The sequence below is a fragment of the Phodopus roborovskii genome, unplaced genomic scaffold (assembly GCF_943737965.1).
Source record: "Phodopus roborovskii unplaced genomic scaffold, PHOROB, whole genome shotgun sequence".
Taxonomy (NCBI): Eukaryota; Metazoa; Chordata; class Mammalia; order Rodentia; family Cricetidae; genus Phodopus; species Phodopus roborovskii.
Genome location: NW_026126514.1, coordinates 13,762,398 through 13,772,503, shown reverse-complemented (window position 1 = coordinate 13,772,503; position 10,106 = coordinate 13,762,398). Strand labels below are relative to the sequence as shown.

The window sequence follows — 10,106 nt, the reverse complement described above, 5'->3', positions numbered from 1 at the left end:
CAATTCCCTCCTCTACCACCAGGATATAAGAGAGACGTAAATGCTAGAGAGTATTTTAAGAAATCCCAATACAGCTGGGCAGTGGTGGCCCATGCCTTTAGTCCCAGCACTCGGGAGGCAGAGGCAGGCGAATCTCTGTGAATTCGAGACCAGCCTTTTCTACAAGAGCTAGTTCCAGGACAGCCTCCAAAACCACAGAGAAACCCTGTCTTGAAACAAACAAACAAAAAACTAAACCAAAACAAACAAAAAAAAAGAATCCCAATACATAAATCTTTTCTTTAAGTTTTTTTTTTTTTAAATCTTATTATTTTATTTATTTATTTACTTACTTATTGTTTTTTCGAGACAGAGTTTCTCTGTGTATCCCTGGCTGTCCTTTGCTGGCCTCAAACCCAAAGATCCACCTGCCTCTCCTCCTGAGTGCTGGATTAAAGGTGCACCCAATATTCTATTTTTTTTAATTGTAAAAACTACTTCATTGTGTGTATGGGTGTGAGATGGAGCTACAGGCAACTCTGACCAAAATGAGAACGTTGGGAACCAAATTCAGGCTCTCAACTCTTAACCACTGGGCCATCTGTAGCTTCTGCCACGAGATTCTTAAAGTGGCTTTATAAACAGTTTACATAAGTGACTATTGTGACATGGTATTTAGAGATATTCCTCTTGTGCTTAGTAAAATCTACTTCTCTTAAGGCAGAAAATTAATTCCTTCACACACACACACACAAAAAAATTTCTATCTATAATTAATTATAATAAACACTGCTGTTTCTTATAACAATGGTTTCACATTCATGATGAAGCTTAAGGACTGGAAATGTAGCGCAGTTTATGGAGAGCTCATCTAGCATACATGAAGCCTGGACTCCATAGCCAGCATCCCTGTAATCCCAGCACCAGGGAGGCAAAGGCAGCAGCTTCAGAAGTGCTAGGTCATCCTTGGCTACATAGGGAAGTCAAAGCAGCCTGGAGTACATGAGACCTCCCCACCCCTCCACACACAAACAGGCAGACAAAAAAAAGAGCAAGAAGAGGAGGAAGAAGAAATGGGGAGGAAATAAATGTTATACATTCTAGTTTTCTAGTCTCGCTGGCACACTAACAAGATAAAGCCCTTGCCACGGAGCCAGGAGGATTACAGGCAGCACATGCCTGGAAGCCCAGCACTCAGAAGACTGAAGCCATTAGTGTGGAGTTGAAGCTACGTAGCAAGAGCCTGTCTCCAAAAATGACAGAGGGAGGGAGGGAAAGAGGAAAGGAGGAGGAGGGGGGAAGAAGAGAGAGGAGGGGAAAAGGAGTGAAAGCTATAAGAAAACTACCTCTTCATGTCTCATTCCTTCTATCATTTGTATAATGCTTATAAAATGCTGGCAACGATCTGAATGGTCAACTTGATGTGTAGGAAGCGGATGATCTTGCCACACACTCCATTCAGAGAGTGACAGTTGACGAATTCCAGTAGCTGGCTCTTTAGTCTTAATTAGGATTTAAAAAGAAAGTAACAAAAAAAAAAAAAAAGAGAGAGAGAGATTTCACAAGTCAATTTTAGAAACATGCTTAGTTGCAAATAATAAGTTTAGCATAAATCATTTAAATCCACATAGGCTCTGTCAACTAAAATTCTCAAGGAAAAAAAGATAATTTTATAATGTATAAAGATCGTCTTTTAAATACATTTAAAATTAACTCTCCTTTGAGTTATGATTTACCATATCCCTGATTCTATAAAACATGTTAAGAGCAAATATTTGAGAAACATGTTTGGTTTTGAAATCACTATTTTGCTGCACACAGATCCCACAATATGAGGTGACATCCATAACGTCCCTGATAAGCCAGTCACAACTCTACCTGCCTACTGCCATTTGTCATTCTCCCTGCTAGTGATTAAAACATGGCATATCCAGATGAGGAAATAATCCCTGAGCATCTTCCAGCTTTCTCACCGTATGTGCAACCTGGTTCAGTTCTCTGCCATGACTAAGCTTACCAGGTCTGTTCATGGAGGCAAGCGCATCCAACATAAAAGTCTTCACTAAAATTTCAAACAGACAAACAAAACCAGGATGCACAAAGGCACACGGAGCAATATAATTTATGCTATAAGAATATCGAGAATCCGAAGACACAACAGGGAAATAGTCATGAACCCTGCGCTATACTTCGGGATGGTGATAATCAAGTGACATGAAATCCAAGCACAACCTACATAAAAGCAGTCACATGAAAGCAAATGAGAAAAATCGCAGTTCTTAACAGTTTGAAGCTGATCATTACTTCAAGTGAACTAACATTTCTTTGTCACTGCTGCCATACTCACTACATAAGCACGGCATGCCATCAACTCACCACTATGTCCTCCTGTAAAGAGGGGAAGTGAGACTCAGGCAAGGCCACTCCTTTCACGGTGTCACTGTCTCCTAACCTATAGAGTCTGTCCCATAGGTTAAACTCCTCTTCTGATAAGAGCCCATCTTTATTTGAATTAGTAGCTTTCATTCCTGGAAGTCGAAACAATAGTTGCAAAGAGGTTTAAAGTAATCTGCAAGACAAACACAAAATACACAGTACCGACTGAACTCTATGTAAAAATTAGCTTATGGCTCTATAAAACCAAGACTCCGTTTCTGAAAACCAGAATGGGTCACATCAAAGCATTGCGCCTGACTTCGCCAGTCTACTGTCATCTAAGTTTCTCTCTCCTCTTGGTCATTTTCGTCTAAGAGCAAGCCTTAGCCACAGTGTCGTTAGTGGGACAGAGCTAGGTCTAAAAGAGACCCAGCCTTGCTTCTTTTGGATACTCTTATGAAAAATCTGTTGTGAAACTGAGTTTGATTCACTTACAAATGAAAACTAGCACCAGCATAGTTGTATTAAAACGATTATCTGAAGCTTCAGGGGAGGGAGAACCAATAACCCTAAGGACCAAAAGGATTTCGGGGTTAAGTTTTAAGTAGGGGACAGATAGGAGGAGAAAAAGGCAAGGGGGACAGAGAGTGTAGAATTCCAGCCCAACTCAGGCAGAAAAAAACTCAAAGGTTACTAAACTAGGTAGGAACTCGGGAACTGTGGTCTGTACTATTTCTTAATACTGTATAGGAAGTTATATAAAAGCGATCTTTTGGATGATGTTTCCCCAGCTGTAAAATCAAGAGCTTGAGCTAAATAATCTTAGAGGGTCTCTGACTTATTTTAAGTTTTAAAGATATTTTTATTCTATTTTATGTGTCTGGGTGTTTTTTGCCTACATGTGCATGTATGCACCACATGTGTGTGCAGTTCCTGAGAAGGCCAGCAGAGGGCATCAGATTCCCTTGGGACAAGGAATTACAAACAGCTGTGAGTCACCATATGGGTCCCCTGGAAGAGCAGTAAGTACTCTTAACCACTGAGCCATCTCTCCAGGCCCTCTCTCCTCTCCAAGTTTATAAATAGGAAGAAACTCCAATGTTTCAGTTACTTAGAACTTCAGGTCTCTCTACCTTGAATTATATTCTAGTGCACATATACGATAGTTTATGAGAAATTGTGTAGAACATAGTCACATAATTTGAATCATAGACACTAGAAAAATCAGAATGGGGGGGGGGGGTAGAAAAATGAACACTAGCAAATATTGTATCAGTTTTGCTTTGATTTTGAGTCTTAAATGTGATCTAGACTTGCCATGTAGTCTAGGCTGGCATCTAAATTCAATACACTCAGATAAATAATGAAAGGCTGTGTAGCCAGCCGATGGTGGTATCTTCCTATATGATGGTGAGTTACCTAATCCTAGGAATGTGCAAGGAAGGGCTGGGCCTGCCTAAGTGTGCATCTAAGGGAGAACTTCCTTCTCCCCCTCTCATGCCATGGACTGTAAAAAAAAAAAAAAAAAAAAAAAAAAGCACATGACACTCTACTTAATGTGTATTCTGACTTGGTAACGTTGTTTCAGCTTCCCTACTGGGTCTGGGTCTGTCACTTCATACCACCAGTGTCTTCCCCTTGTCACATCAGTAATCTGTTGTCTTTCCTAAGAGAATACTGAAAACATTAGAACATATATTGAGTTTTTCAAAGAAGAAATACTGTATCAAGACAGGGGATATGCCAGGTGGTGGCACACATCTTTAATCCCAGCACTTGAGAGGCAGAGGCAGGTGGCTCTCTGAGTTCAAAGCCAGTCTGCTCTACAGAGCAGGTTCTAGACTCTAGGACAGCCAGAGCTACACAGAGAAACACTGTCTCTTAAAAAAAAAAAAAAAAAAAAAAAAGACAAGGAATGTTCTGCTCCTTCCAGGTGGAGCCAACCTCTTCCAGGAATTCTTCAAATGACGACACACTAGGAGAGAGGAGAGGCACTGATGCACGTTCTCCAAGACTTTTAGAAAACAATTGTTTTTTTTTTTTTTTTGCCATATATATGTATTTCTACAAGAATGATACTACAAATAGCAAGGGATTAGATACTATTCAAAAAGGAATGTCTCATAATTGTTGCCAGGACAAAACCGGGAGCGTCTACTAGCTTTGGCATGCTGTTGGCATTGTTGCAAACAAGCGTGTTAAGGGAAAGATTCCTGCCGAGATGGCTACCCGGGACAGATGAAGGGAAAGGACCAGGACAGAAACAAAGCCACAGGGAGGGCACGGATTCAACTGAGGCGACAGCCTGTTCATCCAGAGAGGCACTTTGTGAGAAGTAACAGAAAGGAGCCTGAGCTGCTGGGGCTCGTGCCCTGGGAATCCTGACTTTGTACAAATGGGAAGGAAAGACTCAGAGTTTGAAACAAAACAGGGCAAGCTAAAGACAGGGAGGACAAAGAGTGTCAAGTGCAAAAGCTTTACTTATTTATTTACCGCGCCTTGAGGACAGTGGCTTCCTAGGTACACTCCGAGGCTTCTCTGCTTCATAGACTCCTTGTGTGATGAACATCTTGTGTAACTCGGGATTGATTTTCTCAGGAACCATTCGTGGACTTCCTTGGTAAAAATGAAGCACTTGCCTGTTACCTGAAATTGCTTTATAAATACTTCTTTTGTTGGACTGGCTCTGGTTGTATGTCTGCAAAACGAATACATTTTTCATTTTTTTATAATACTGTTTAGCTATGTTTGAACTATGTTCAAGATCACTTTAAACATAAAATTAAACTCTTAAAATTCACTTAAGTAGTAGGGAATAGGGATCCTGTGGTCTTGAGTGAGAAAACAGATAAGTAAAATCATTTTAAAATCTACTATTATATAAGCTTAACAACTATTTGTGAAAAGGAAATACACATACATGTCTGTGAGAATGTCATGGGCCTGTTTATTTTTATTGGCTTATTGCTTCTGATGGCTAACATTCGTAGAAGTATACAGTTACACTTAGTGTGAAAGAAAGTATTTACGGGAGAGGAAATAACACCTTTATTTCAGCTTGGTCACCTGTCTATTTCCACTCTCCCACCTTCTTCAATGCTTCCAACAACAAAAGCACCTCTCTGTTCACAGGCATGGACCAGCTAGCTAATCTAGCACACCTGAAACACTGCACAGCACAAAGGAAGCACTCATTAAGTGCAAGTCATTACTACTATTTTACAGATAAGAAAACGCACACCTAAATAAACATGCCAAGTGGCTTGGCTAGGTAATAAAGTCAGAATGTGGACCCACTTTAACTTGACATACAAACATTACATTCATTAGGATCAGTTCATGTGTAGCACACACATTATAATCACATGGGCAGTCCTACTGCAGGAAATTGATTTTTCAGGTTGAACTGAAGGGTAAAGAGAACATTTTAAATCAATTTCTAAAAGCTATCATAGCTGATGACTCTGTGATGTGAAACTGTGTATTTGCACACTGAATTTGTCCTAATGTGGTGGTGGCACACCTTCAATCCCAGCACTCAGGTAGCAGAGGCAAATGGAGCTCTGTGAGTTTGAGGCCAGCCTGGTCTACAGAGCAAGTTCTAAGACAACCAGAGCTATTATGAAGAGAAATCCTGTCTCAAAACAAAAAGTGTAGGGAAACAGTAAAATCAATTAATCCATATTAATTGTTGAAATGAAGGTGCCTTGAGTTATGTTGATTTAACAAAATGTATTTCTCGAACAAGTAAAATTTAGGAAAGTGAATTTTACCAAAAACTCTTATAATCAGACAAAGACATTAAGAATCTAATAAATATGGGGAAAAATAAGCCACATTTATCCAGAGTGTTTGGATTTTGAATGCTAAAAGCCTGGCAATTGTCTTTGGGTTGTTTCTCAAGCCTGGCAGTTGTCAAATGTCAGTGTCAATCATGATTACACAATCCACTTACACGCTCTTCCCGTCCCTCCGAGAGGATAACAACAATCCTGCCTTGCCGTCGGCGGCCAGTTCTGCCCATGCGCTGTATGAGACGGATTGGGCTCTTCTGGGCATCAAAGCATATTATAAGATCGACTTCCCCTATATCCAAACCTTCTTCACCAACACAGGTAGAAACCAGCGTATTATACCCGCCATCACGGAACTGTCTCACCACCTCAAATACAAACAATTCAAACATCACATTACAGAATTGCAGACCTTACAGATCTTCTTACTCATCTTAAAAAAAGGTAAAATCAGATTTTAAAGCATTAAGGATACTGAAAGGGGAGGGGGTTGTAAAATGACAAAATAAGTCAAAACAGTACTGATAAAATGGAAAGAACAGTCCTAATTCCTTTGTTTTAATAATGACTATGATGCCACGTGAACTTGTTAAGAGATTTATGAGGAAGCCTATGAGGAAGCCCAGGTTTTACTGTTAGCATCACTGAAAGGAGAGGTGGGCAGGTAAAAAGCCTGAGGCAATCACTCCTATTTATCGTATTTCAGAACTAAAGGCATGGTTAGGTGTATCTAAACTAAGAATGTTGATTGCCGATATGGTGATGTTCACCTTTATTCCCAGCACGCAGCATGCAAGGCACGGCTACAAAGTAAGTCCCTATCTCTAAACAAATAAGCAAATCAGACAGAATGTCCCGGGCCTCAAAAATGGCTCAGCATGTAAGGACACTTGCTAGCAAGCCACAGAGCCTGAGTGCGATCTCTAGGAGGATGGTAGATGGAGAGAACTGACATCCTCAACTTGTCCTTTGACATCTACATCTAAAAGCATCTGCTGTTCTTGCAGAAGACCCAGGTTTGGTTCCTAGCACTCACATCAAGTCCCAGTAACCTATAACTCCACGAGATCTGAAATGCACTTTTGGCCTCCAATTTGAACATAGGCACAACCCCTCTCCCCTCTATGCACTTAAAAATCTTTGTAAGAAATTAAAATGTTTCATTACTCCTAGAACTCTACCATCCCAGGGGCATACATGGACCACATGCTAGAGATACAAGAATAGACTCATTTAACATAGCCGGGTAGAATGGATTATCTGAAATCCTAGCATTTGGGAAGTAAAGAAAAGAACATCAGCAGTTCAAGGCCAGCCTCATATATAACTCCTGTCTCAAAACACCAAAAATAATTAAATGGTTATATAAATAAATGCTCCAAAACACATGATCTGTCTTTCAAAACATACTTATCTTTACTTGCATATTAATTATAAAATTATCTTTTTAGTTGTTGCTGGGTTTTTGGGTTTGTTTGTTTGTTTTTATTTTGTTTTGTTTTGTTTTTGAGACAATCTTGCTATGTAACTCTGGCTGGCCTGGAACATGCTTTGTAATCCAGGTTAGCCCTGAACTCAGAGAATGCCTGTCTTTGCCTTCTGAGCGCTGGGATTAAAGGCATGCACCACCATGACCCGATTACAAAATTATCTTTAACTAATCAATTAGAAGATGAGTTATAACACAGCTAATTTATTCTATTTTTATTTCATTATCTACAAAATCAATAACAATTACCTCTAGTTGTTCCTTCTGGGTAAAACCCTTTGTGTTTTTCCCTGAAGCATGGCCAACAAATGTCATCACTCTAATAATGGGCTGATGCTGTAAAAGCATTTCTGCAATTTCTTCCACACTATCTCGGAATGAGGAGAAGATCATGACTCTGGTCTCAAAGCATTTCTTTCCAGTGCTGTTTTCAGCTGTGGAATGGGAAACACTTTATGTTTTTAAAAAGTTATATTTAAGGCTAAGAAAATATGTCAGTAGTAGATAGGCCTTGTCTTCAAGGCCCAGGACCACTTCCACAAAACAGCATTTGGAGAGGAACTCCCAGCAAGCACAAGCCTGAAACTATAGACTCATGAGTAACTACTTCAGAAAGAATTTCAGACATTTTGGACTCCCTGTTTCTGATTAGCTATCTTAAAATAATGGTCAAGAAGTCAACTGTTATCTGGGTCAACATCTGACCAGTCCATCAATTCAAGCACATGCCTGTTGCCTCCCTTTACACACTGTGCAGCCAGCGGTGCTGGAGAGCTCCAGCTGACTCTAGCCATCCTCATTACAGGCTCTGTTCAATCCCTCTAGCCCTTCAGTCTTCGCCAATGATTACCTCCAGCTGCAGCCTAGGTTCATTCCAGCACCACCACCTCGTGGCTCGGTGCTTGTGGGGTGGCGGTGGAAGGAATTGGTAAGGGTAGCACTTTCCTGGCAGTGTCACTTGCTCTCCTGTCTCCCAGTGATCCAGAACCACAGCAAGAACTAAACTACTTAAGTTGTTTGAGTCTCTATTTCCCTTACATTGCCCCCAAAACTAAACTTTTCATGTAAAACCTTGTTGATTTAAATCCCATCATTTCTTTTGCTTCTAACCATCCAAACATTCTCAGAAATTTTAAATATCTTTATCCAGAGTAATTGGAATCCACTTTCTCACTAGAGTTTCAGATTTTTGTCAGTAACTACTTTGCCTAATTGTTACCTACCATTCCATGACCTGAAGTGTTCAATTATAACTTCTTCCAGTTTCTTTAACTTCGGATGACTATAGAAAAATTTTTTCTCTTTATTTCCTGGAATGGGGAGAGAAACAAACAGTTTTTCTCTCTATTTTCCCATATCAATTATGGTCTTGAACTCGTAGAGATCTGCCTGTCTCTGCCTCCAGAGTGTTGTGATTAAAGGTGTGCGTCACCAGGTTCAGCCCACAGTAACTATCTTACAGTGGAATAACATCTTTTTGAAAATACAGATTTGGGCTGGAGCGGTGGCTCAGTAAGTAAGAGCATACACTGTTCTCTAAGATCCAAGTTTAGATCCCAGCATCCACATGAGGTGACTTGCAACTGCCTATAACTCCAACTCCAGGAGGAACTAAATCTCTGGCCTCCCCAGGTGTTTGAAAACACACACATAAACACACACATACACACACACACACACACATACACTTAAAAGTAATAAAAATAAATCTATGACAAAAGAAAAAAAAAAAAAACAAAAACAAAACAAAATTAAAAAAAACACAGCAAGCCTTTAATCCCAGCACTAGGCAGACGGATCTCTGTGAGTTCTAGGTCAGTCTGGTATACAGAGTGAGTCCCAGGACAGCCAAGACTACACAGAGAAACCCTGTCTCGAAAACAAAAACAAAACAAAAAAAAAAAAAAAACCCTTGAAAATTTCCACCAGGTGTGTTGGTACCCAGTTGTAAACTTAGCACTTGGGAGGTAGAGGATGGAGAATTAGGTCTTCGAGGACAGTCTCAGTTACAGAAAGTGTTCACTGCTACCCTGAGCTACATGACACCCTGTTTCAAGAAAAGGCCCTAAACACTAAAACCTTATTTTTTTAACTTTCAAATGTCAGTATCCTCTTGATAGCATGTAAGTGTAAACAAAAATTTCATTCTGAGAGAGAATTCAAATTCAGCAAAGTAAAAGGGAAAAGGTATCTGTAGTTAGAACGCAGTTCACTGTAGTTGCAACAGTTTTCACAAACAGGAACTACTGCTTAAAGTTTATTAGCCTCATACAAATTTGTATTCATCAACCTTAATATCCTAACTTACTGAAGAAAACTGTATTTAACAGGCAGGCATGCTGCTACACAAGCATTCAACATAGATAGATGTGTACCTAGAGAGGTTTCAATATTAATTTCAATCAAGCAAAACGATAAACAATATTTTTTTTTTTTTTGTAGGGGTCTTGCCATGCTGCCTAGGCTGG

General features: G+C 39.9%; 1 protein-coding gene across 1 annotated transcript in view; it reads right to left on the bottom strand.

Annotated features, from left to right (window-relative positions):
- Nucleotides 1–10,106, bottom strand: part of Fancm (FA complementation group M) — a 50,694-nt gene that overhangs the window by 25,943 nt on the left and 14,645 nt on the right. The window contains exons 8-13 of the mRNA XM_051195913.1: nucleotides 8,862–8,948; nucleotides 7,888–8,072; nucleotides 6,311–6,517; nucleotides 4,849–5,053; nucleotides 2,356–2,507; nucleotides 1,326–1,481 (exon numbers count right to left, since the gene is read on the bottom strand). Coding sequence (XP_051051870.1) covers nucleotides 1,326–1,481; nucleotides 2,356–2,507; nucleotides 4,849–5,053; nucleotides 6,311–6,517; nucleotides 7,888–8,072; nucleotides 8,862–8,948 — 992 coding nt within the window. The remainder of the gene's footprint in view (nucleotides 1–1,325; nucleotides 1,482–2,355; nucleotides 2,508–4,848; nucleotides 5,054–6,310; nucleotides 6,518–7,887; nucleotides 8,073–8,861; nucleotides 8,949–10,106) is intronic.